Source organism: Cervus canadensis, chromosome 17, assembly GCF_019320065.1.
Source record: "Cervus canadensis isolate Bull #8, Minnesota chromosome 17, ASM1932006v1, whole genome shotgun sequence".
In the NCBI taxonomy this organism is placed as follows: Eukaryota; Metazoa; Chordata; class Mammalia; order Artiodactyla; family Cervidae; genus Cervus; species Cervus canadensis.
Window position 1 is genome coordinate 35286366 of NC_057402.1, and position 27254 is coordinate 35313619.

Sequence of the window (27254 nt, forward strand, 5' to 3'; positions counted from 1 at the left end):
CTTGAGTTGGGTTCAGTTAATTACTTGACAATGTCTTGTGTAGATATTTAATTAAATTTTGTTCATTTTGATTTTGTCTTTATTTTCTTTTGCTTTTTGGTGTTTTGCTACTTTTTGTCCACCTGGCTACAAACATTGCTGTGGGTCTTGCAGAGCCCTTGGACCCTGGCACTGGGCCTGTGTGCCCTCCATGGTCCTAGGTTAGCACCGGACCTTTGGCTCATCTTCCTGAGTCTCCTGCCTTCCCACCACCTGCTCCTTTGATCCCACCCTCAAGCCTCCATGGGTCTGGCCCTTTTTCAGTTTGGGGCACTCCAGGTTCCCTCAAGTGTCCCCTTGCCTTCTGGGCCTCAGGGAACCTCAGAGTGAAAGTGAAAGTGAAGTGGCTCAGTCATGTCCGGCTCTTTGCGACCCCGTGGACTGTAGCCCGCCAGGCTCTTCTGTCCATGGGATTCTCCAGGCAAGAATACTGGAGTGGGTTGCCATTTCCTTCTCCAGGGGATCTTCCCAACCCAGGGATCGAACCTGGGTCTCCCGCATTGCAGGCAGACGCTTTATCCTCTGAGCCACCAGGGAACCTCAAGGGGCTGGCAACATCGTTCCACAGCCTCCACCGCACATCCAAGCATCAGGTGCTCTGGGAAGCTGTTTAGAGACCCTGTGCAACCCTTTGTCTTCTGAGGTCTGGTTCTGCCTGGGAAAGGCATTCAAGTCCCCACTGTGCCTGGATCTCCCAGCATCTGGGGCATCTACCACCCCCGGGGCAAGTGGTACTGTGGTGGACAATGGATGGCCAGTGTTTCACAACCACCCAATATGCAAGAGGTAATCAACATCATTTCACAGACCGGGAAATAGGGCCCAGTGAGGGAGGTGCAGAGTAGCAGACTGGTGTGAGTGGTACCCAGGGTCTGGGATACATCTGGTGGGGAAGCAAATGGCTGATGCCTGAGGTAGGAGCTGGGGGCTGGCTGGTGCCTGGAGGTACCTGAGGCCTCTTCTGGGCTTAGTCCCTTGGCTGCCATGGAAGGAGTGCTCTGGGTGAGGGTAGCATGAGGCTCCAGCACACAGCCCTGCTGCCCCCCAGACACAAAGCCCCTTTCCCTCCACCGCTCAGAGGCAGGATCCGCGTGGCTGAGTCTGAGTACAGATCCACTCTACACCTGCTTGTCGTTGGGATGTTACTCAACGCTGCCATGCTTCCACTTCTCCATTTATAACAGGAATTCCAGATGGCTATGGGGGGGGGTCTATGAGCCAAACACGTCAGCAGGACAGTGCCTGCACATAGCCAAGGGCCCAGTAAGGAGCAGCTGGGATTACCAGCCTCTGAGCAGCCCTAGAGACAGGCGGGACCAGGAATACCATTACCCCACTACATGAGTGAGAAAACTGATTGGACGAGCTCTCTAAGGCCACCCAGTGGGTGGATGTCAGGGCTGGACCCGAGTGCACAACAGCGGCCACTGAATGGCTGCCACGTGCTGCTCTGTGCTGGGCACTGGCCTCAGTACCCCCGTAAACTCTCTCCTTGCTCACCATGGTCTGGAAGGTGAGAACCACTTCTGGACCTCTCCAGCAGACGGAGACTCAGAGGCAGAGTCACCTGCGTGAGACGGTGCAGCTGCTTGGTGGCAGGCAGGACTGACTTCTGCCTGGACACAGCCGTGCCCTTCCCATGGCACCAGGTGCCCTTCCAAGGCTGGCAGGCTGGTTGGTGGGCAGGGGTGGGTGGGCAACTGTCCTGTGGTAGAGACAGTGCAGGAGTGCTAGGAATCGAGGGGAATCACGGGGGAGGTGGTGGGGATTGGTGGAGGTGACCATGCGCCTTCAAGGCGTTAGGTGGAAAGGCAGAGGGCTTGGCCCACAGAGAGCGCTGAGCAAATATTTATTGAGTGATCATTTTCTGTGGGCTTCTCTGATGGCTTAGATGGTAAAGAACCTGCCTTAGGCTGGGGTGTGGGAGCAGGATCTGAAGGCAACTGGACAGATGAGGCTGGGGGCGGGGGGGGGGGCTGGGTTCTGGTGTCTAGGAAGAATGTGAGTCAGAAGCCTCCTTGCTTGAGGGGCTAACATGGGAGGTGGTGGTGAGGGTTGGTAAGGAAATGCTAGGACTGGGGACCCTGTGGGTGCTGCGGCTGAGCTGGAGAGCACGGGGGCTACAGTCCTGGGGCTTCTGTGTGGGGCCGGGTGGGGCAGGCAGGGTGGGGCGAAGGCTCTGTGCCTGGTGTCCCAGAGTGTGTGTGCATCCCCCTGTGTGCTTGCTGGGGGGCTGACCCTGGGTGTGAGGTCCCCACCAGGGCGCTCTTTGCCTGTAGCCAACTGGTTGCACATCCTCCCCACTGTGTCCCTAGCCCTCACTTCCAAGCTCAGGTCCTGCTTCGGAATCATGCTTGAAAATGAATATGAAAGTTGCTCATTGGTGTTCGACTCTGTGCGACCCCATGGGCTATACAGTCTGTGGAATTCTCTAGGCCAGAATACTGGAGTGGGTAGCCTTTCCCTTCTCCCGGGGATCTTCCCAACCCAGGGATCGAACCCAGGCCTCCCACATTGCTGGCAGATTCTTTACCAACTAAGCCACAGGGGAAGCCCAAGAACACTGGAGTGGGTAGCCTCTTCCGTCTCCAGGGGATCTTCCCAACCAAGGAACTGAACCAGGGTCTCCTGCATTGCAGGTAGATTCTTTACCAACTGAGCTCTCAGGGAATCGTGCTTAGCTTCTCTCTTTTTCTCGCTTTACATCCACCCATGAGCAAAGTGCCTCAAAAGAGACCCCACATTGGATCCATCTCACCATCTCACCATGAGTCCCAAGCCAGTCCCATGCTTGCCCAGACTACTGTAGTATTCTCCAAACACTTCTGTTGTCTCCTCCTCCCAAGGATCTAACAGGAGCCAGAGTGAACTGTGTCTCTTTTTTCTTTAATATTTATTTGTTTGGCTGTGTTGGGCGTATATATGTGTACCTGCCACATGTGGGCACGTCCTTGCGGCCACTACAACTACTCTAGTTGTAGTTCATGGGCTTAGTTGCCCCTCGGCACGTGGGATCTCAGTTCCCTGACCAGGGACTGAACCCACGTCCCCTGCATTGGGAGGCAGATTCTTAACTACTGGATCATCACAGGAGTCTCCAGAGTGGTTTTTAAGACCATATTCTAAATCAAATCACATCTGTCCCTTGCTTTCGACCTCCAGGGCATCCTGCTGTTCTTAAGAGAGATTCCTAACTCTTATTACAGCCACAAGGCCCCTGTGATCTCACTGTAAAATCCTGTGTATTTTGGTCACAGAATTCCAGACCTACTGAACTGCCATTTCTCAAGCTTGTTATACCTCAGGACCTTTCCATTTGTGGGTCCCCTCTGTCTGGAATGTTCTTTTTTCTGCCTTCTAAAAAAAAGCTATATGTAGCATCTAACTTGGGCACTTTTAAGTACTTGTAGAGGAGACTGTGTGATATCTAGAGTTTGCTGGAAGCAAGGAATGCTGGGAGTAAGACACTGGCCCAGGGTTGATAATTGTTCTTCCTCCCAAATGTTTGTGTGGTTTGAACCTCAGTTAATTCAGGTCTTTGCTTAAAATATCACCTCCTTGGAGAAGCCTTCCTTGACTTCTTAGTTCTAGTGCTTTGTATCTTTACCCTGCCTTCCCCCCTCCGCTTCATTTTACTTATTATCAATTGCCAATTAAATATGTACATGTATTTAACTTTTTATTTTGGAAAGTTGCCAGCATATACAAAATAGAGAAACTAATACAGTATCATGGATCACTGTGTGTCCATACCTGAGCTTCAACAATTATCAACCCTGGGCCAGTATCTTACTCCCCCACATTTGTTGCTTCCAAAAAACTCAAGATATCACACAATCTCCTCTGCAAGTTAGATGTTAAATATATCTGTTTGTTAGAAGACAGCCTTCAGCGGACCTGGGGTAACTCTGTTGTGCCCAGCATGGTGCCTGGCTCATAGCTGGTGACCGAGAATGTCTACATGGGAGTGTCTCGGGTCTCTGGGGAGAAGGTGTGTGTGGGTTCTGGTTTGCACAGGTCGGCTGCTGTCAGGGAGTCAATCTGCACATGTCTGCATGCACGGCCGCATGTGGCAGTCCCTTAAATTGTGTGTGTGTGCACACACGTGTGTGTTGCCGCAGCAGCTGGTGGCTGAATGCATGCTTCCCGGCTGATGTCATCTCCCACACCCCCTAGGAGCCAGTGACTTGCTCTGGGGAGTCGTTCCCTCTTCCTAAGCATAGTGTGGGTATGAATGGGTGGGAGGGATCAGATCCTATCCACTGCCCCCACCCCCACCCCGCCCTGCTTTCGAGGGCTGGGTTCAAGGCCAGAGTAGAGAGCCCCTCCCTGCTCCTCTCTGGTTAGCGGGAGGCTGTGCCGTCCTAGCCGGCCGAGCGGGCAGCCTCCTTCCCTCCCTGCACCGCAACCCTGCCCTGTTGGCTTGGCTGGGAGGGGTGTGGGGTACATACGTGAGGGTGGTGGTGTTCCAACCTGACCAACTCTTCAGGCTCCTCGGGTGACTCCTGGGTAATTGGGCAAACAGGGCCACTCACACTGGGGGTGACTGGGTGCAGAGCTCTGGTCCAGGTCTCAGAGTCCCCCACTTCCTACCCTGGTTCTGCGTCATAAGAGGTGGACCCTGGGGGCATGGGCAGTGGGAAGGAGTGCTTCCAGCTCAACACCAGGCTTACTCTTGGGGGCTGCTTCTGCTCAGACCTGGCTTCCACAGGAGCGTCTCTCAGTCTGCCCCCAGACTGTCTGCTCCAGGGCCTGTCTCCTCCTCGCTCAAGCTCTGCATCATCTTCCTCCCTCTTAATACTCTGACTTAACCTCAGGTAAGTCCTCTGACTCAATGGGGAGGCGGGAGGTCAGAGTGGGGCTGCTGGCTTCTCCTACCCAGAACCTGGCCCCTTGCTGCACACCTCACTCTACCTGCCCAAGCCCAGCAAAGCACATGCTCCCACGTCCATCTTCTTCAGGTGGGGGATGCATGCATCTGGCCTTCCAGGAAGACTGAACATTTGTTCAGCACCTACTATGCACCAGGTACTGTGACGGCTGTGATAAATTACAAAGATCACAGTGACACCAACCTGGAAGCACCTACAGCAGGCCAGATCCACGCCAGGCAATTCAACAACAATGGCTGTTACAACTGCGACTCATCACAGTGTCAACATTTATTGACTGTTTGTTTACAAACGTACTGAGTGGTCACTGCGTGTCCGGGGCTCTTCTAAGAGCTTTGCCACAGCCATGACCCTTTGAAACAAAGCCTTGGTCAGTTGCTCTGCTAGGTCCTAACTCAGGCAGAGGAGCGGGAGCTGGCCTGGGCCTCTGGCTGGCCACATTGCACAGATGCTGGAAGGGACAGGAGATGGGGCAGAAATGAAGCAGCAGGGCTCTAGGCAGAAAGCAGGCGGCCTGCTCCTCCCAGCGGCTCTATCCTCTCCGGTGTCAATGATCCCATCACGAATTAAAACAGGTGGGTGGACTTGTACAAGTTCACTGGGCTGGCACAGTCTCCACCTGTGCCCTCCCTCCTTCAGTTCATGGATTCCGCCCCCAGACTCTGAGGTCCTCAGGGCAGATGATGGGGCAGAAGGGCGAAGGTCCTGAGGCCTGGAAGCTTCTCGGAGTCCTCAGACCTTGCCCCAGCCATCTGTGCAGGTGCCACCCTCTCAAGGCAACCTTTTAGCCGGGTTGACTCAGAAGGGGCCTTTCCCCCGAGTCACCGCCTTCCAGGAGTGCCCAGGCTCTGCCAGCCTCGCCCACCTGCCTGCTTGCTCAACAGCCCTTTACAACAGGCTCCACCTTCCTCAACAAGACCCAACAGGGTTCCCCCTGCCGCTCTCTGGTTCTTGGCGGTCTCTGCCCCGGTCAGCATGGCTGGCAGCCCTGGCCCACCTGCGCTTGCCCTGCTGCCTTTGTGGGAACCAGGAATCCCACTGCTGGGAGAGGCATCCTTGGCATCTGGAGGGGTTTGGAGACTGGAGGAGGCCCAGCTCTGCCAGCGGATTGCTGTGTGACTGTGGCAAGGCACTCCTGTAAGATTGGGACTCTGAGCCCCCAAGCTGAATACAGGCGGTCCCGCAGTGGTTAGACCAGCTGGGCCAGGAAGGTTCTGGCAAGGGGCTGGAGTAGCAGGGGAGCCTGAGTGGTAGGGGTTCTAGTTTGTCTCTCCCTCCTGCCCTGTGTAATCCATTTTGACTCTCTCTCTGGTGGGCTTCCACATTTAACTTGGTCAAAGTGTTCTGCCCATGAGACTCTGAGCAGATAGACCTCTTTGGGTGGGAGGGAGCCATGGTTCGGGTGTGGAGGGACAGAGAAGAGTCTGGGAGGGAGAGAGTCAAACCTGCCCTTTAGAAACCTGAGGTCTGCCTGGGCTCGGGAGGGGAGGCAGGAGCCAGAGCAGCCGTGGGGAGCCTCGTCAGCTCTCCTGGGGGATTAGGGAAGCTGGGAAAAGAGGTCTGGGTGGGCCTGGTGGTGAGAGACCTCTTGGGTCTGTGGGGAGGGGCTGTATTCTTGCAATAGATGTTTCCTGACCATCTTTGCATGCCTCGCATTGGGCTGGCATGACCCTGCCCTGAGGGAGCACACAGCGTTGAACTATGCTTCCTACAAGGTGTAGACCTCCTGCAGGGAAGGGCTGCAAGGCTGGGACCTTCTCCCAAGCTGGGGGCCTCTGAGATCTGGGAGGAGAGGGGACTTGGGTGCTCCAGGGACAGTCCCACTAGCAGGGCAGCACACAGACTGGAGGTCAGAGTCAGCGTTTATTTAGGGGGTGCAGAAGAGTTAGCTTGGAAGCCTCCGTCCAGTCCCTCCTGCTCCCCACCCTCTCCACCTTCTATGGAGAGCTCTGGGGAGGCCCAGCCTCACTTCCTGATCATGCTGGGAGGTAGCGGGCCAGCGGCTTCTTCCCTCTTCTGACGGGAGAAGGGAGCAGGCCGTGTTCTGCCCTGGAGGAGACCCAACGCACTGACTGGTAACCTTGGCTGGACACCTCCCTTCTTCGTCCCTCCCTCTGCAGGTGGGGAGGGGCCAGGGAGGGAAGCGCGGGCTGGATCGCAGACGGCGGGGTGCACAGAGTTGCTGCACTGGCCGGGGACCTGTCTGTCGCTGGGAGGTAAGGGTGGGAGTGGGCAGCTCCTTGCCGACTCTCTTCACTGGATCAGACCTGCCTGCCAGCCTCACCCCTGCTTCAAGGACTTAGACAGCCTAGCTAATTTGGACTTCAGGACTGACACCTGAGCCCTTTGTGACCTCACAAAGCTTCAGAAGGAAGCCTTGGGTGTAGCTCCAGGCTAAGGGCTAGCTGAGCTGGCAGTTCCTAGGTTGGGGGCCCAGGGAGCCGTGTTAAGGTAGAAAAGTCACTTCTGGGCCACTGGTTGATTTAAGCAAGGGCTGCTTCTGTCTTTAGGGGCTCCCAGGACATCAGAAGGGTGAAGGAACACAGTACCACCCACCAGTTATCCTGGTGGCCACAGGGGGCTCTCCGAGGAGTTGGCACCTTTTATGACGACAATAGCCGTCAGTTAAATACTGTACCTCATTGCACAGAGAATGCACATGTGAGCAGTAGGTGGGTTGGGCATGCTCGGCATTAGCACTGCGTGGCTGCTCCTGGTGTGGAAAGACCCAGCGCTCTGTAAGGAGAAAGGAAGCAGCCAGAGCCGGAGGGCCTCCCACCAGCCAGCTCACGCCGCTGGGTTAGGGCACACACGGTGTGGTAGTTACTCACTGGCATGTCTGGGGCTCTTCAGGAAGGGCTGGGTATATTTCTGTTTGCTTCTCCCACAGGATTTTTGGCACCAAATACCCTTGCCAATGCCTGAATAATCCCAGCGGTGATTACCCAGGCATGACATTAACTATGAGAGGACCTAGGATGGGGCTGTAGAGAGAGGAGTCCAGCACGTCTGGTTGGCCCCATCTTGGCTCCAGTCACTTGTCAGGGCTCCCTCACATGTGCCAGCCAGGAACAGCAGACCCAACCTGAGAAATTGGTGGTGTGTGTATGTGTGGGGGGGTGTTGCTGCTCAGGTACCTCCAGCCCTTTAAGATCTGGAATCTTCAGGGCCCAGAGGAAGATGCTAACACCCTTGGCAGTTCCCTTTGGTCAGGAGAGATTGGTTGTGGGGAAGGAGGACCATTTCTCTTCCTTCCTATTGGAGGACAATGGTTCCAGCTCTGTGGGTTCTACAGCTGCCCCGGCAACTCCACTTAAAGGGCCAGCTCACAGAATGAGGAGAGGGGCTCAAAGGAAGCCCCCCACCCTTTTTTTTTTAGCATCTAAGAGGCTAAACCACTGAGGGTGGTGGGCAAGGCTTCTTCCAAGCTGGGGACCTGGGCCCCTCTGGCAAGCCCTACCCTGCTCCCCACACCCCTTTCCACCATCTTTCCTACAGTGGGGTCACTTCCCCACTGTGCGGAAGTGAGTTCGGACCTAGTGATGGGCCTAATATCCCAGGTACCACATGGCCAGCTCCTGGGACTGTGGGAAGACCATAGGCAAGGGGCGCTCAACTCTGGAGTTTGTATACTTATAAGTGCATGTTTGTGTGTGTGTGTAGGGGGTACACAGGCAAGTATGTATCTCTGTGTTGTGTTTCTGAAGGTCTGAAAGTGCACAGCTGTGAGCACAAGCCCACACTGTGTGTGTGTGTGTGTGTGTGTGTGTGTGTGTGTGTGTGTGTAACAAGGTCAGAGGCTCCCGGACATTCCTGAGTGCTTGTACACAGGCTGGCGCCTATCCTCAGCCTGGGAGGAACCGGCTCCTTAAATGAAGGAATGGTGAGTTATTTTGTAAAGTGGGTGGCAACCTCCTTAAGTTGGGGGTGCTTATCTGAAATCCGCAAGGGATTTACCTAATAAACCGAGGCCCCGCGTTTAGAATGGGCTCTGAGGATGGTGTGCCAGTCAAAGACCCTCTCCCAGGTCCTGGCAGAGACGCTGGCACAACGCCTGGGTGCCAGCCCACTGTCCAGCCCAGGCTTGAAGGAGCAAGAGCAGTATCGGCCTGTGCCAGCTCGCTGGGGGCAGGGCAGGCTGGGCCACGTGAACAGAGAGGGTGTCGTCAGGCCTCTTGGGGGAACCTGAGCCGAGCCAGATCCTGCCTGGCGGGTCCGTCACCTTCATCTCAGCTTACACTCCCAGGGAAACTGGCTGCTCTGGGTGGAGGCTGGCCCTAGATATCAGGGCCCTGAGGATGCAGCCTTGAACTCCAGAGTGAAGCTAACCAGAGAGTGGGGCGTGGCATGGAGACGCCCTTGGCAGGGCCCCTGGGTGAGGCTGGCATGGGGTGGATTGGAGAGGCCAGGCTTGAAAAGGAAGCCAGAGCCAGGACTCTGAGCTCCGGGTACAGAGGGATCTCTGCAGAGCCGCCACTTATGGGTCCTGGCCACCTTCCATGAAGGGGAGGCTTTCAATGTGGCAACAGGAACTGGCTGTGCTCAGGGTTCTTGGTCTACCCAATGCAGGAGACATGAGACACAGGTTCGAACTCTGGGTTGGAAAGATCCCCTGGAGTAGGAAATGGCAACCCACTCCAGAATTCTTGCCTGGAGAATCCCCATGGACAGAGGAGCCTGGTGGGCTACAGTCCGTAAGGTCGTGAAGAGTCAGAAAGAATGAAGTGACTTAACGTGCACGCATGGCTGCCTGCTCTGCGAGGCTCTAGACAAGCCTCTTGCCCTCTTAGTCCCCCTGGGTCCTCTGGGGGCCCTTCCTGCAGTGACCCACCAGGATTCCAGGTTTCCTTCCCAAAACTTCTGAGAGTGGGGGAAGTCCTAGGAGGCTGGATGCTGAGATGTGAAGGGCATCGTGGGGAGGGGTGGCCCAGGGACAGAAGCGTGGGAGGGAGGGAATCTCCTCTCTTGCCCTAATTCCTGGTTCAGATGCTACAGATGTGGAAACAGCAGAGAGGTGATGCTGCTGAGCTGCCAGAGGCTGGCTGGGGCCCCCCACCCCCAAAGCAGCTGTGCTCAGGTCCCAGACGCCCCTCCCTTCCCCCTTCCTCCTCCCCCGGCCTCCCACGTCCCCCCAGAGCTCAGACCACTTTCCTGCTGTTCTTCTGAGGACTCCAACCTGCTCCCAGGGCCTGGGCTCTTCTCTGGGAGCTAGAATCTGTCTCCATTGCCCACGACCCTGGGAGACCCTCTGAAGGGAAAGGACCAGAGAGTGGTGGCTCGTCAGCAACTCATGAAAGACCGTCTGAGGCTGCTTTGTCTCAGATCTATCTCTGGCTACAGGGACAGACGACTTTTTGGAACATTTGCTGCTCGCTCTGCCTTTGAAAAGAAGCACTCTTGGTCCTCTCGTTGGAAGGGTTGGTTGTTCAGTCCCTCGGTTGTGTCCGACTCTTTGTGACCCCATGGACTGTAGTCTGCCAGGCTCCTCTGTCCATGGGACTGCCTAAGCAAGAATATACTGGAGCGGGGTGCCATTTCTTACTCCAGGGGATCTTCCCACCCAGGGATTGAACCCGTGGCTCCTGCATTGACAGATGGGTTCTTTACCTTTGAGCCACCAGGGAAACCCTGTTGGAAGGGCAGAGACCAGCAGAAATCTTCCATGGGAAAATCTCCAGGGAACCGAGCAGGGGCACCTGTGGTGGTCCCCTTCTATCCCTCTCCCCATGCCCCAGCCCTGGGATCCCCAAGTCCCCCTCTATCCCTCTCCCCATGCCCCAGCCTTGGGATCCCCAAGTCCCCCTCTGTCCCTGGCCCCATGCCCCAGCCCTGGGATCCCCAAGTCCCTCTCTCTCCCCATCTTTGCTGTTCCAACCTCTTGAGAGGTGGACAGAGAAATAGGGCTGTGGAGCCCAAAACTGAGGCTAAGACATCTGCAGCTGGGGCTTTGAATGTTTCTTGGTTTTGTTTTTCTTTTCTTCAAGCTCTTTGAAGAGGGCCTAGTTATCTCTACCAAATCAAAGCCCCATCCCACAAAGACTGGCCCACCTGCCCGCACACGTGGAGGCAGAGATCTGAAAGGCTCTAGGAGGTGGAAATTCAGGCCCCATCTATCCTGGTGACAGGCCTGGGGGAGTGCAGGCTAGTGTGGACGGGCCCCCAGTACACAGTCAGACAAACAACACACAGCTGTCCAGAACCTCTGAAGCACCTTTTATCCAGGCCTCACAGAGCCCAGTGCCCCCAAGTACCCACCCCACAGTCCTCAAGGGGCACAGGCATTGCAGCAGTCCAGGGCTTGAGAACCTGCATGCTCCCCAGCCCAGCCCTCTCCAGGGCCACAGACCCACTCTCGCCTAGCCATCAGTCCATCAAGGTGGGGCCTTGGGACTGAGCTGGCCTCAGACCTTTCTCCATCCCTTACCCCAGGGGCTCCATCAGTCTGGGCTGGCTCAGCACCATGTTAAATAGCTTCCTTGCAATCCCCCTTAAATAAAACCATCCCAGAGCAACCCACCCACCTGGCACCCTGGATATATGATTCCACTGCTTATGCTTTTGAGAGAGTAGGGGGGGACCCTCTCCTCCTGCCCTCTGCCCCAGGGAATAGCATCTCCCTGAAAAACCAGGGGAAGTTTTCCTCCCCATCCTGGGGCAGAGATGAGGGCAGGCCTGGCATGGCATGGAAAATCCAGGAATCCCCATCTGGCCCCGCCATCCCTCTCTGCTCCTTGCCCTCTTAGCAGCCTGGGTCAAGTGTGACTTACCCAAGGTCACAGACCCAGGACTCAGAGTCCTGCTTATCTAGGAGGTGGCTCTGGTTTTGATCACCCACACTTGCTCCAGGGCAGGGACCTGACTCTGAGCCTGCCTCTGTTCTCGGCCCCTTGCAGTTCTCTTGGCCGGAAGTGAGCCGGGGAGGTTCCAGCTCTTGTCTCCACTTGGTCCTGGATCCCTGGGCCTGCTTCCCAGCACCCTCCACACCCTGGTGTCCCCAGGACTCTCTGGCCCTGGGGAGACTCAGACTGCACCAGGGCATGGGAGCAATGGGGCCGGGGCCCAAGCAAGCCTGTCCCTGGCCCAATCGGCATCTGGGCCCAGGCCAGGCCTCACACCCAGTACTGGCCGTTCTTGAGGGCAGGGTTGGCTGTCCGGCAGAACTGCAGCAGCTCGGGGTCAGGCTGGCCCCCCGATGGGGGCCCCTGGCCAGGCACTGCCGTCAGTGGGATGGCCTGGCCTGGCTCCACCTTGCGGAAGGTCTCGGCGTCACTGACCAGGCCGTTTCGGGGCTTGGCAGTCAGCACCTGGACGTTGTGCTTGCCTGTCTTGTTGCGTTTGCGTAGGTAGAAGAGCAGAGGCACGATGAGGGCCAGGAGCAGGAGGACCAGGCAAATGGGGATGATGACGCTGAACATGTTGGCCTCCAGGAAGCCCAGGAAGCCCCCGCTGGCCATGGGGGGCACGGGGCTGGAGGTCGCTGGGCTTGGCCCGCCTGTGGGGGTGCCGCTCTCTGGCTCCCCGGCTTCGGTCCGAGCAGCCTCAGGCAGACTGAGCAGGGCCACTCTGTAGGTCCGGGCTGCGTTGAAAGGCTCCGTGGCAAAGTCCAGCGAGGCCACAGCGGGAGGGACACCCCTTGCCCACAGCTCCAGAATGAGACTGTCACCCGTGGGGCCGGGAGAGCTACCCTCTGGCCTGCCAACCTCCAGCCCCAGCCGGCCATCCTCAAGGTCCTGCTGGGTGAACTGCTCCACAAGCTGGCCTCCCCGAGGCTCTGTCCTGGCCCGGGGCACTCGAACCACGCGGCCATGCCGGGGTCCTGCTAGGAGCCGGAAACGCGGCACACTGCCGGTGCGGTTGGCCAGCTCTCCCGCATCTAAGACAGTGGGGTCCAGGCGCAGGGTGGCACCCTGGGGCCACGGCCCACCTGTCCACACGTGCAGCAGAGCCCTCACGGTGACGTTCACCGTGGCGGATGCGTTGGCACCCCTGGCCAGCGCCAGGATGCTGAACTGATCGTGAGGGGAGGAGAAGTTGGTGAAGGCAAAGACCACGTCTCCCTGGTCTACCTGGAGCTGGCTGAAGGCTGTGGCAGGCTGCCCGCCCACCAGCAGATGTCCATACCGGGGCCCCTGGGTGAGGCGGTAGGCTGCGTCTGGCTCCTCCCGATCGGAAACCACGCGGAGCTGCTGCCGGCTCAGGGAGGAGCGCCCTAAAGCTTGGGGCACCTCCAGAGGCGCCCGCAGCTGCACCTCAATGGCTGAGGGCAGGACGTCCACGGCCAGGGACATGAGCAGCGGGGGGCTGGCCCCGTCGGACACGCTCAGCTGGAACACGCCCACCACGCTGCTCCCATTGGCCACGAACGCCAGGCGTCCTGCATCCACGTCAGCCTGCGTGAAGCGGGTCACCGGCCCCGGGCTGGCCCCCGCCAGGCTCAGGAAGCCGTTGTGGGGGGCCCGCTGCACCTCATACTCGATCTCCCCGGGAGTGGAGTCTGGGTCCACCACGCTCAGCTGGGCCCGGGAGACAGGGCTGCGGGAGCCTCGGGTGAGCCGGAGTGGGATGGAGGCCTGAGGCTGCGGCGGCCGCTCATTCACATCGCGCACCGTGATGGCGAAGGCCTCTGAGGTCTGCGGTCCCGCCACGGAGGTCCCCGCCGGCCCTTGGAGGTGGGCGCGGAAGCGGAAGCCATCCTGCTGGGTGCCCCCGCCGCCGTGGGCGTACACCAGCTGCCCTGCGGCCAGCTCAGACTGCAGGAAGTGGGGCCGCCCGGCGTGGAGGGGCTCCTCGGACACCAACAGCTGGCCCCGCGTGGGGAACTGCGTGATCTGGAAGAGTACGTCATGCTCCAGGCGTCGGGGCGATGGGACGCTGGCCAGGAGGTTGGCGGCGTCGAGGGCCGCGGTGGTGATCTCTGCCCTCTGGCCTTCGGAGACCCAGAGACCTGGGGACAGGACACAGGCTGTGAAGGTCCCGTCCACCAAAGGGAGAGCCGTGGACCTTCAGACCAGAGTCTTCAAGGCCGGGTTGTCCCTACCCGCTGAGACCAGGCACCCCAGCCTGGGCCTCAGGGTCCCAGGAGGACTGGGATCATATCCCCCTGCTGACCCCACCTGCCCATCCTCCCTGTAATATACCAGGTCCTCAGAGCTGACATGAGCTGCTGACCTTTGGCCTTGTGCCCCCCACCCCCAAATTTGCCAGCCTATGATGCTGTTCACCTTTGTTCCTCCAGAGGCGGCTGGGGCGCTGGGGACAGGCAGCCTCGAAAGTCACGGTCACGGCAAGGGTGGCGACCATGTCGGGGGCAGGGGGTGAGGACAGCTGGAGCTCCAGGGTGTCATGGGCCTCCCAGAAGGGCTCAGAGGGCATCTCGTGCTCAAACAGAACGTTCCCAGCATATACCTGCGGGGACACCCCACTGGTTGGATGGGATCCTGCAGGGCCTGGGACCCCCTCGGAGGCTGGCGCTGGCACTGGGCCCTGGGGTCTCCCTGGTAGACCCCCAGAGCCCAGCCACCCTCTTGGCTCTCCCCAGTTTGCCTCGCTCTATGTCTCCTTCATCAGCTTAGCAGGTCGCCACAAAACAGTCACATGACAATGAAGAGCTAGGCTCTGGATCCGGACGCCTCTGTCAAACCCCAGCTCTGCCACCTTGGGCGAGTCACCTCATGTCTCGGAGCCCCTGGGAAAGCAGTACTCTATCTGTGCCTCTGTCCACAGCAGCTCGGTCCTCTTTTGTATGAAATCCCTGTCCCTCCTCCCTACTGAAGCCACCACTTCTACCAATGCCCATCTTCTCCCCACGGCATCAACGTCCCCCCAGACGGATCAGTCCCATCATTAGGGAACTATGCTTTCCGTCCATCTTAAAGAAGAAACCTCTCCTGACTTTACTTTTTACACCAACATTCGTTCTTCCACCTTTTAGGCTCTTTGCAGCAAAAAGCCAGAAGGAATAGTCTATACTTTCCCCTATGCAGTCTTGAGCACACTGCCCCCAGACTTGGGTTCCTGCTGTTGCCAAGGGGACCATGGCCTCCATGTCACTGAATCCAGAGGCCAGTTCTCAGCAGCACTGGACACAAGTGAGTGTTCCTTCCTCCAGCCTACCGGATGGCTTCCAAGTGGTTCTGCTCCCTTGGTTGACCTCCAGCCTTACTAGTTGCTTCTTCACAGACTCTCCTGCTGGTCCTGCCCCTTCCCCCCGATGTCTGTGGTTTGGCCTTGACAGTCTGCCTACAGGCACTACCCATGTACTCTCACTGGGTCTCACATCCTCAGATGCCAGCCATGAGACGACCCCTTTATTTGTCTCTCCAACCCCGAGCTTCACTCTCCTGAACTCCAGGCTCATAGCCACCTGCTTCCTGGGCAGCTCCACTGGGATGTCTGAGGGACATCTCAAACTCAGCATATCCGAGACGACCCCTGACCTGCTCCGCCTCTCCCAGCCTTCCCACTATGGAGGGCATGGCTCTGTTCTTCCCATGGCTCGGGTCCCCAGAGCCTGAGTCACCCCTGATTCCTCGCTTCCTCTCTTAACAGTGTCATCTCTGGCCTGGATCATTGCCGGAGCCTCCTAACTGTGTCCTGGCTCTCTCTCTGCCCCTCACGCATGTGTGCTAAGTCACTTCAGTCGTGTCCGACTCTTTGCAACCCTATGGAGCCTAGCCCGCCAGGCTCCTCTGTCCATGGGGAGTCTCCAGGTAAGGAGTGGGTTGCCAGGCCCCCCTCGAGGGGATCTTTCTGACCCAGGGATAGAACCTGCATCTCTTAGGTCTCCTGCATTCGCAGGTGGGTTCTAACACAGAAGTCAGGGTGAGCCTTTAAAAATGTAAGTTGGGTTCTGTCAGTCTTGCTCAGACAGTGCAATGGCTCAGCACCCTTAGGTTTCAAAGACCCGATGTGACCCGTTACCTGCGACCTCACCTCCTCCCTCTCCACTCCAGCCACGCCTGCTGTTCTCTAGGGCCAGCTGTTAAACACCAAGGAATAGTCTCCACTTCCATCAAGAAATCCACTCCCTCCCCTTCTAATCCCAATGTGTCTTCTTGGCTTATCTTTTGTTTTCCCCTTTTAGGAGACACAGGGAACTATTTTCCTTCTCGTGGAAAAACAGGACTTGTGCAATAGTGAGGAGGAAGCCGACTGGGGTCACAGTGTGTGGGAGGCTCTAGGCTTCCATCTCACTATTGCACTGGGGTTGTGGTGAAGTGGGGCACCCTGCCGAGTCAGGATGGGGAGCAGAGCTGGTCCAAGCAGGAGGTGCTCTTCAGAGGCTGTCCAGGAGAGGGGAACACAAACTTTTTAAGAAACTGGAAATCAGGTTGTGTGTGGGTGAAATACCCCAAAGGTTATATCTTGACCACTAATTTAAAAATATTAAATGCATGTGCAAGCCAAATAAAACACATCTGTGGGCCAGCTGTGGTCCACAAGGACTGCCAGTTGTGACCTCTGGCCCGGTGCTGACCGATGAGCAGGAAGGAAACAGAGACCCTCGGGAGCTGAGTGGGGGGAAGCTGGAGGTCTGGGTACATGAGGTACTTGTGGGTGGGGGGGCTGTCTGGTTGGGGATGAGGCAAGTCACAGGCGAGGTGAGGAGGGGTCCCTGGCTTCTGGGAACCAGCAGCATCCTTTGCTGAAAGAATCTTGGACTAGCAATCCGAAGGCATAGCCCCGGGATGGCTTCAAATAGCCACGGGATCCGAATAAAGTCCTTTGACCTCTGTAAGCCTCAGCTTCCTTATCTGTAGAATGGAGACACCTGGCCCCTGTCTCCTCTCCACTCCCCCCAGCTCAGAGTACTGTGCCACCTAGGCACTGTCAGATCCCACCCGGTTCTGCCCTGCCCCCTTCACCAAGGGGAGGGTGTGTCTGCCTCAAAGCCTCCTCCAGCTTCCCTGGGTGGTGCTGCCAGCCTGGCCCCCTGGTGGCCATTCAATCTAGTCCACGGTGTGGGGGAGGGGCCTGAAGTCCTCTTCCTGCTCCACCCCCCTCCCCGGGCATCCTGGGATTCAGGGTGCACAGCTGCCCTGCTGAATATTTAATTGTGGGGGGGGGTGCTGGGAAGGGGGGCCATAGCAGATGCTGGGAGCACAGAGAACACGAGCCTGGGGGACGGTGATGTGAGAGACCTGAGAACCTGTTCCCACTCTCATTAAAGTTCCTTCCTGCCCTCACCTGGAAGACAATCCCACCCCCACCCCCCACCGCCATGCTCCGCCTTCAGGGAGAGCCAAGGCTGCCCTGGAATGCCTGGCGCCTCCTGCGCTTACAGGGACCTTAATTTAAATGATGGCTGCTGGCCCCACTGGCCCAGGTAGCACAGAGTGCTCTGGAACCCCCACAGAAGCAGCCTGGTGGTCTGCCTCTTCCCATGGTTGAGTTCTAGCTTTCACTGGTGGCCTCTGCTCAGGGACAGCTGTGTCCTGAAGCTGCCCTGAAGCATGGATGGCAGCTTCACCCCCAGCTCGACTTACTCAGCTGCTTGTGTCCACTCATCTGCTTTCAGGACCCACTCTGCTTCTTTCTGGCTCTTCACCTGAGCCCCAGGCACACATCTCTGCCCTCAAGCCCACCAGCTGCCTTCATCCCAAACTCTATCCCCCCCAAACCAAACACTGTCCCTCACCAGCCACTGGGGGTGTCTAGTGTCCCCTATGCAGTATACCCTTGCCCTAGTCCCCTAAGGTCCAAGTGCAGTTCCTTCTGGAAGCCAAGTCTGAGAATCTGATCCCTGCTCTGGGCCCCTAGAGCCCTGGTCTCCTGCATCCTTCTTCCTTTCTCTGGAACACTAAGCCCCATCCCTCCCCCACCCCCCAGCCTGGCAGCTTCTGGAAGGTGGGGCATGCAGGGCCTGGACCATGGCAGGCCCAGGGAGGCTGGAGCTGGGACCCGTGTCCACAAGTGTGTCCAGGGGGAGAGTGGGCCTTAGACTGGATGGAGTCTAAGCCTCGAGTGGCTGAAGACAGCGGCCCTTACCTCTGCCTGAGTGAAGTTCTCCAGGGCCTCCCCGGTGCTGCCCTGCTGGGTGTGGAAGAGCCGGCCAAGCCGGGGGCCCCCCAACACCCGGTAGAGCAGGTGTTGGGGGTCAGTGCCCGCACTGGAACTGGCTCTCAGGCTCTGGCTGCTGAGCGGCTGGACGGACCCTGCAAGAGGCCAAGGGGGACTGTCGGCCTCTGACCGGGAGCCAGGGCCAGACCCACGGTCGCTGGGGAGGCAGAGGGGCCCTGGCGTGGCTCGCCCACCTGGGCAGACGGTCAGCGTCCGGCTGCCTTCCAGGGAGAGGAGCAGCTGCTTCTGGGCCGTCACCCGGAAGAAGTGTCCCGCGGAGCTGTGCTCGCCATCAGACAGGCTGAAGCGGAAGCCTCCGTCCAGGGCTCCTAGGACGGGAGGGGAGTTGAGCCTCGCCGGCCCACGCGGGCGCCCAGCCTCGGGGCACCCCCACCTCCCCGCACCCACCTCTGTGTGAGAACAGCACGAGTCCGCTGTCAAGCTGGGCCTGGGTGAAGCTGTGGATCTCGGTGCTCGGCGCTGTACTCAGCACCACCCGTCCATTGCTGGGCCGCTCCAGGGTGTAGACCAGGTCCTCGGGTCCGGAGTCGCTGTCTGTGCCCATAAGGGCCTCCGCTGGGATGGGCACCGTGGTCTCCTCCCACATCTGGGGATACAGGCCTGTGAGGGGTCTGCTCCCACCAAGCCCACCCACTTCATTCCTCCCTGGCCTGGGCGCATCGTCAGGGCTCCAACTGTACCACCATACGGGGCTCCCCCGCACAAAGGGGCCCTCCACCCCATTCACTTTCCCCTGTTGGCCCAAGGTTCCCATGCCCAGGCTCCCAGCTCTCCATCTGCCCTAGTCCAGCTTGTCCCTCAAGACCAGCTCATGTACCCCTACCCCAGGAAGCCCCCAGCTTTCAGCCCCCAGAGACCCCCCAACCCTGACCCATAGTGCCACCTCTGTGGTTCACCAGCAGGGCAGGGGTCTCCCTTCAGACCCTCCATGGTGAGTCTGGGTAGGAGCACGGGATGGGAATCGGATCAGGATACTTAGAAATGGGCGCTCTTTCCAGGTGAGGGAGGGGGTGGGAGGCGTGGTGAGCTGGAGAGGCTGGTGGCAGGCCACTGTCTTGCAGTGCTTGATGGGGGCCCAGGTGTTCCCAGTGCAATCACTAGCCCCCAGGCAGTTGGGTAAAGGCTTCCTGGGTGCAGGCAGCCCCTCCCCAGGCTGAGTGAAGGGGAGACCCCACAAGCCTCCATCCTGTCAGCAGGACAGAATCACGTTCCGAGGGTCCAGTTGGGTCAGCAACTTATGAGCGGTACTGGGAAGGGGCTCCCTGGAAAACCAAGCACGCTGGGATTCCCTCTCCCAGCCCAAGGCTGACCTCAGCCAGAGCTCTGGAAGGAGGGCCATAATGTATAGACCGGGCCTTAGCACAGGGCTCCTGGCACAAACACGGTAGACAGCACCACCTGGTGGCGAAACGGCACACAGCGCCATCTGACTGTGGTCTCTGGGCAGCCCTCAGCCTGAAACCTACCCTCTGCTGGCCTCCCCCGCACCGGGCTGTTCCCCACAGGCACATCCTATACACCAAAGATTCTCATGTCACAGACAGCCCAAATCAGCCCTCTTCTGAAACCTTCCATAGCTGCTGCTGAGCCAGAGACTATACCCTAGAGGTCAGCATTCAGGGCCCTGCCCGTCTGCTGTCCTGCTGTGTGGCCCTGGTCAAGCCACACTCTTTCCGTTCCATCGGTGACTCCCACTGTGACCCTGGAGAAGTCCTGTCACCTGTCTGGGCCTCAGCTTCCACCTCTGCTGGATGGGGACACCACCACCCTGCAGTAGTGTAAGAGTCAGGGGACTGGGGAGTCAAGCTGCGGCCTGCACTTGCTGGGGGTGGAAGTGGGGAACAGTTGGAGTCCACCCCTAAGGGTTAGAAACAGCTTTCTTCAGTAGTCCTGGTGCTGAGAAAGAGCAAAAGCTTCCTGATGAGGGTGAGTCCAGGGAGCAGCGGGATCAAGCATGTCCATTCACAAGGCTGTCTGCTGCTCTTGTAAGTGACCAATTACAAAGCCTCACACCTGTGTTTTATTTTTGGTGCGGTAGCTCTTCTCTCCTCCCAACAACCTAGGGCATCATGGGGCAGGATCCCCATTTTACAGAGGGGGAAACTGAGGCTCACAGAAGGGGAGCTACGTGCTGGGCTTCTCTGGCAGGGACGGGGACAGTGGGAGGCGGTCCTAGAACGCTCTCACCTGCAGGCCTGTGTTTGTGGTGAGGATGGGGGGCTGGTCGTTGACAGGCAGGATGGTGATGGTGAAGACCACGGGGTGGCTTTGGCGGTCCATCTCTGAGGCGTTAGCCACTAGGACAAAACTGTCTGCCAGCGTCTCGCTCCCATCATGCACGTAGCGGATCAGCTGCTGTTCCACCTGTGGGCAGGCCCCAGGCCAGAGGTCAGGCCCCAGCAGGCCTGAGTCCCCTGGTGGGTCTCAGGCCCAGCACCCTTCATGCCCTGCCTTTGGGCACGGGAGACTGACTCCTTCAGAGCCTCTGTTTCTGCAGGCGGCGATGGGGACCGTCATTTCTCCCAGAGTGAAAGAATGAAGGAAATGGGGACACTCATCTCTCTCTGCTGGAGAAGGAGGGTGAGATGAGATGCCCTGGAAATGTGGGCTCCTGCCCCCTCTCCCTGCATACCCCCAGACTTGACCCCCAGAGCTGGGCTGCACTGGGCCTCCCTGACCGTACCTCTCTCCAGGAGAAGGCGCTGAGGCTCCTGTCTTGAGGCCCCTCCTCTCTCTGCAGGGCCCCATGACGCGGCGGCTCCAGCAGCTGCAGGTGGAGGGCCGGCAGCGTGGGGAAGTAGGGCCCAGCGACGCGGAGCAGGGGCGGGGCCAGGGTGCGGGCACCGCCCTCCGGGACACTGAAGTTCTGCGCCTCTAGGGGGATGGCGGCGGGCAGCACCTCCAGCTCCACGCGGACGCCCTCGAGGGGAGCACCCAGGCCTGAGGACACATCCAGGGAGAAGGTGTCGCTCCAGACCTCGGGGCGGGAGTGCAGGTACAGGACCCTGCCCGCATCCACTGCCTCCTGGGAGAAACGGTGCACGGGGTCCAGGCTGGGCGGCTCGGCTGCCACGGCGCCGTGGGACAGCATCACCAGGTAGCCGGCGCTCGGCGGGGTCTTCACCGAGAACACGATGTCTGCCGGCGGCACTGCCTCCTGGGCTGCCTGGTTATCAGAGGGGTCACAGCGGGAGCCTGTTGAGGCCTCTGAGACACACACACTCTGGTGGAAATGTATACAATCACACAGCCTCAGGTTCAGTGACACGGACGTACAGTCTTACCACACGCCAATGTGTGCACCCGGACACACACACGTCACACACGGACAGACACACTGACTCGCCATGCCACGCTACTGCCACCAGAGGGCGCCCCGTCCTTCTGAGCGACCTGGATTTCTACACTACGGGGCTCTATGGAGCTTGCAGACCCGAGTCCAGTCCAGGGCCTGGAAGGAAGGTGCTCCCTCATCTGATGACCCAGCCATAACAGGCTACACACCACCCCAAGCTCACATGTCTGATTCTTCCCCTCTGCCTGGAAGACTGTCCCCCTGCTCTCTGCTGTTAAACCCCAGACTTTTCAAAGCCTAGCTCTTCAAAGCTGCCTTCTCCTGGGCAAAGACTTCCAGCCACCAGACATGTTTAGTCACCATCTGCCCTGAAGTCTTGACAGGTTCAACAACCACAAGAGGCTCAGAAGTTGGCAGCTTATTCCCAGTAGGAGAATAAGGCCCAGAGAGGGCAAGCGACTGGTATGAGGTCACACAGCAAGGCAATGGACCTACTGGATGGCCTATGGTTGCTCAGTGAGGTTCCTGGGTGGCCAGCAGCCCTCAAGGCCTGGTCTGAGGTCCAGGAAAAGAACTGAGGACACAGGAGCTGGCCAGGGGGGTGGGGGGAGCCAAACCTGTCTCTAAGGCCTGTAATCCTCAAAGTCTGCACCTGTCAAAACCCTCCAGACAGCCTACTCCTATTTGAATGCAGATGCTCAGGCTCCACATCAGACTCTGTGGTCTGGGTAGAGCCCAGGAATCTGCATGTTGGCCACAGCGTGTTCATGTGTGCATGTGACATGTGCAGGAACATGCAACCCACAGGCAGCCGTGCATACACAACAATGCCCAGACACCCTCAGGCACACAACATGCAGATGCACAGGTACACACCCAAGGCACATACACACACCTGGCCCAGAAGCCACCACACTTACATCCCAAACCATCCAAGCAAGCATGCCTGGCATGACTGCTGGGGGTAGGGGCCCCGTTTACCCGGCCCAGACCCCTGCTCAGCCCTTTACCTCCAGTAGGTCCCTTCTGATCTCAGCTGCCTCTCCCTGGAAGACATAGATCTTCTTGTGCCGGACCAGGTGCAGGGGGGCCACTGGCCCCTCGATGGCGATGGTCACTTGCAGGGTGGCTTCCGTGTGCACAGGCCCTGCCTCCACAGAGAAGGCGAGGGTATCGCGGGGGCTGAGGCTGCCGTTGTGGCTGTAGAGAATGGCTCTCTCCAGCAGGTCCTGCTGCGTGAAGCTGGTGATCGGCTGGCCAGCCCGGAGCAGCTGCCCCCAGCGTGGACCGGATGTGACCTGGTAGTGGACCTCATCTCCACTGCGGATATCTAGGTTGGTGTCCAGGGGGAGCACAGCTGTGTCAATGGTGCCCTGGCCTCCTTGAGGGACCACCAGGCCGGAGCCATTGGCCACACGGAGGTAAGGCTCAGAGGCCTGCACTTCGAGCAGCGCGGTGGCTTGGTGCTGCCCATCAGACACCTGCAGCTGGATCCAGCCGCGGTCGGCCCCCGAGTGCACAAAAAGGACCCGCCGGTTCCTGAGATCCTCCTGGGTAAAGCGGTATATAGGCCGAGAGGGCTCGTCCACAGCCACGATACTGCCGAAGAGGAGGTCCTTGCGGGTCAGCACCAGCTGAGCATCTGCAAAGCCGGAGTCGGCATCGCTGAAGGCCACGTCGTCTGTGGTCAGCAGCCGCTGCCCGCCGCGAGCCACGTGGAAGATGCGGCTGATGGTCTGCACAGGAGCGTGGTCATTCACGGGCTGGATGGCCACGCGGAAGACACCCCGGACCTCCTCCCAGGCCATGTCACTGCTGCCCTCGCCCTGGCGGGTAGCCACAAAGGGGATGTCATCTTCCGTGGTCTCCGAGTTGTCGTGCTGGTAGACCAGCCGGCCGTGCAGCAGGTCCTCGTTGGTGAAGGATGTCACCATGGTGGCCTTGTCCTGTGCGTCCCGCCACACCAACCTGCCGTGGCGGGGTCGCTCCATGACCTCATAGAGGTAGCTGGCGCTGTTGAGACTCTTGACGAAGAGGTGGTCAGCAGAGAGGACGCCCTCCCCACCCTCGGGCACCGAGAGGAGGACGTTGGTGAGGACGGGGGCATCCGGATCACCGCCGATGTAGATGGGGAAGGTGTACAGCGGGGAGAAGTGTGGCGGGGCCGTGACGCGGAAACGGAAGGCATCCTCCACTGCCTCTGAGTCACGAGCTGTGGCCCCGTAAGTCACCCGGCCGGCCCGCAGGTCATCCTGGGTGAAGCTCTGGCCGTCTGACAGCCGCGTGCCCTGGAGCTGAAGATTGCCCTTCCTGGGGGCCTGCACCACCTCATAGAGGAAAGTGGCGGGGTGCGGGCCTGCCTCTTCCAGGCTGGCCTCCAGGTGGGCTGTGGTGAGGGCCTCCTGCTGGGTGTTCTGGGTGTGCAGTGGTTCCAGCCGCAGCAGCCGCACCGTGGCTCTCTGGACCGTCACTGGGAAGGTCAGATTGCTCAGGGCCTCCTGGCCCACCTGCACCTCCAGGGCCACGCTCTCCACCGTGTCCTCGGCGTGGTGCTGGGGGTCAGTGCTCAGGTACCGGACGCGGCCCTGCTCCACGTCCCGCTGGTGGAAGGCCTGTGTAGATCGCCACTCGGTGCCCTCCGCCCCGCCTGCCCCCTGCTTCTGCAGCTCTCCCAACCGCAGGGCCCCGGTGACTCGGAACAGCACGCTCACATCCTGCCCCACGGCATTGGTCTGCACCGACAGGTTGGCGGGCAAGACAGGTGCAGCGGAGCCCTGGGCCAGGCGCAGCCCCGTGTTGTGGAGGACCTGAATGGCCGGCCTGACGGCCACCACCTTCAGCGTGACTGGGGGGCTGGCTTGCAGCCCATCACTGACCCGGAATGTCAGGTCCGCGGCGGGCCCGCCGCGATGGACATAGACCAGGCTGCCTGCCTCCAGCTCCCGGCAGGAGAACTCGGTTGCTGGCTCCCCGGGCTGGTCTCGGCGCTCCACGGGTAGGCCGGTGGGGGCACCTAGGAGCTGGAAGGTGAGGCCCTCGCAGACAGAGTCTGGGTCGTAGGCCTGGAAGACCTCCGGCCCCAGGGGCTTCTGAGTGTGTTCCAGGATCACCATGAGGCTGCCGTGCGGGAAGATGACGCGAGGTGGGTCATTGACAGGGTTCACCTGAATGGGCAGGATGTATGTTTGGCCCCTGCGAAGGCAGGAAGGCACAGCCCCCCGAGTCGTCACTGACACCTCAAGCACCAGCTGGTCGGAGGGGTCCTCGGAGCCATCATGGACAAAGCGGGCCTTGCGGTTCACCACGTCCAGGAGGGTGAACATCTTCCGCGCCTGGGCGCCCGGGATGTCCAGCTCCAGCTCGCCGTGGCGGGCCCCGCGGCTCACGCTGAACAGTACCTGGGACTTTCGCAGCTCGGCCTCATTCAGGTCCAGCGTGGGCTGCACGTGCCGCCACTCCAGCCAGGCTGTGCCTCCCTCGGCCACCACCAGCGGGCTGACGGTCAGCAGCTGGGTGAAATTGGCAAAGACGGGAGGCAGCCCCGGTTCTGGCACGCAGGGCTCGGGCAGCTCCATGGCCGACCACACCTCTGGCGCCAGGGTGGAGAAAGCTTCGTATGGGCCGTAGGCGTCTTCCTCGTACTCGTCTTCCTCCAGCCTGCAGCTGGCTGCCATGTTGCGGGTCAGCAAGGCTTCCTGGAGCCCCTGCCTCTGACCGTTGACGCTGAGATCCTCCATGCAGCCCAGGAGGGAGACGTTGACAGCCAGGCCCAGGCGGTGCTCCTGGAGGTGGCGAGAGGCCTCGGCATCCAGCCCCCCGAGGAGGAGATTGCCTCGTGGCTCCAGGTAGCTGAGGACCCCACGGTTGGAAGTCCGTGTGGGGTACTGGTCCACGGAGATTTCCAGCTGGTGAGCATCCACGTGGATGCTGACCTCGTGGGGCTGCCCGTCGGCCACAGGCATGCTGTTGTGGAGTAGTACAGTGCCCTGGCCCTTCTCCACCACGGCCCGCAGGTGGCCCTCAAATATGTCCACGTAGATGAAGTCCCCCTGCCGGCCCCCAGCCTGAAAGGCCAGGGGCGCCTTCTGGCTCCGTGTGGTGAGTGTAAACTCCAGGGTGCCTTCGTCCCGAGTGCCCCAGGCAGGGAAGGCGGCCAGCGAGTAGGGCCCAGAAAAGCCCATGGCCACGTCATCACCGGCAGAGAACTCCTCGGCACAGCCCTCAGGCACATCCGCCGTCAGCGGCCGGAGGAGGCTGCGGCCATTGAGGATGGCTGTGTGGAGGCAACCCCGCAGGGGTCGGCTGGCTCTCGTCAGGTAGGGCAGGTCAAGGCTCCCCGTGCCCCCCAGGAAGAGCCCATAGGGGACCTCCAGGGGGGCCCTCTGGACTGGGGCTGAGGCATTCAGGAGCCCATCGACTGACAGCAAGGCCCAGCTGTCTGACACGGTCAGCTCCACGATGTGGGGGACAGAGTCGCTCAGCAGCGTCTCTGCCGGGGTCTGCACCCTCACCTCCTCCTGGCCCAGGAGAAGCCGGACCTGAGGAGACACAGGAGGGAAGGAAGCACATTGCACCCAGCACTTCTGCAGTAAAAGCGTAACTGGCTTCCCACACTCGGGGTCCCCGAAGCAGAGGGCCTAGAACAAGCGCTTCTTAAGCCACTCCTTTCTCTTTCCTGCCAGCTCTTTACTCATCCCCCAGACCCTCCCCAGAGTGATTTCTGAACCAGGCCCAGAAGGGCTCAGGGGACCCCGATGTGAATCAGATGTGGTCCCTGCCCACCCAGACCTGTCATAAAGCAAGATGCTTTCCTAGAGATTCAGCCTGGGAAATCAAGATGATTTCCTAGAGATTTAGGCTGAAAGAATGTCTCCCTTCTTTCCTTGGGTGAGAAGTGCCAGAAAAACCTCCTTGGAATACAGAAGATTCCTCCCCTGGAATAACGGGCACCTGGGAATCCCCTGCTGTGTCCCCCAAGTAGAGCAAAACCCCTTGGAGTCACTGAGGCAGCCAGGCTCACTGTTCAGGGATGGGGCACCCAACCACACGCTCTGTGTTTTGACTTGTCCAAGGTGGGGGTCCTTGGGGAGAGAAGAGACATGGTTCTGTCTCTAGGACATTGACCCCAGAACTGGCCCTGGCGCGGGGCTCCCACAGCCAGATGGTAGAATGGGTAGAAAGAGCAGAGCACTAGGAACTTATGGCCTTGGGAGTCCGTGTATGGAGCCCCTTTCTAGGAGTGGGGCATCAATAGACCCGGCAGGAAGAAAGAACATCAGTGCCAGGGTGTACCAGGCCATGTTCAACAGTGACACCTTGTGGCAGTGAGAGGCAATGGCGGCATCAGATGGACTGGGGACCAGAGTCCTCTCCCCACTGGAGTGTGGAAACAGATGGCTCCCCCAAAGGTGGACTAAGACTGCATGTCCTCAAACTCTTCATGGTTAGGGGAAAGCCTCCAGAGACGGCCAGAAGACTCTTTGTGAATAAAACTTGTGGTGACTTGAACGATGAAATAAAATTAAGGAAGCTGTGGGGCTTCCCAGGTGGCTCAGTGGTAAAGAATCCGCCTGCCAGTGCAGGAGACACGGGTTCGTTCCCTGGGTCAGGAAGATCCCCTGGAGAAGGAAATGGCTACCTGCTCCAGTATTCTTGCCTGGAGAATCTCATGGACAGAGGAGCCTGGCAGGCTACAATCCATGGAGTCACAAAAAAGTTGGACATGACTTAGCGATTGAACAGCAGTAGCATTCCTGGCTGTTCCATCACCGACAGACAGTGGTGATACTGTCATAGTAGTGATAGAGGGTGGCCAGGGCTTTGCCAGAGGAATGCACAGGGGTGCTGGGACCCAGGAGAGGGGAATCCGCCCAGGTGAGGAAGGGGTGCCCACGCTGAGACTTCAAGGAGAGGCTGGAGTGAGGCAGGTGCAGGGAATGAATGAAGCT

General features: G+C 59.2%; 1 protein-coding gene across 1 annotated transcript in view; it reads right to left on the reverse strand.

The window, feature by feature from the left end:
* Positions 1 to 11123: 11123 nt before the first annotated feature.
* CSPG4 (chondroitin sulfate proteoglycan 4) overlaps positions 11124 to 27254 on the reverse strand; it is a 35418-nt gene continuing 19287 nt past the window's right edge. Inside the window, exons 3-10 of the mRNA XM_043489401.1 lie at positions 22317 to 25844; positions 20695 to 21177; positions 20199 to 20375; positions 18399 to 18597; positions 18185 to 18319; positions 17919 to 18085; positions 14153 to 14336; positions 11124 to 13875 (exon numbers count right to left, since the gene is read on the reverse strand). Of these exons, the coding sequence (XP_043345336.1) occupies positions 12041 to 13875; positions 14153 to 14336; positions 17919 to 18085; positions 18185 to 18319; positions 18399 to 18597; positions 20199 to 20375; positions 20695 to 21177; positions 22317 to 25844 (6708 nt within the window). The 3' untranslated portion in view covers positions 11124 to 12040. The remainder of the gene's footprint in view (positions 13876 to 14152; positions 14337 to 17918; positions 18086 to 18184; positions 18320 to 18398; positions 18598 to 20198; positions 20376 to 20694; positions 21178 to 22316; positions 25845 to 27254) is intronic.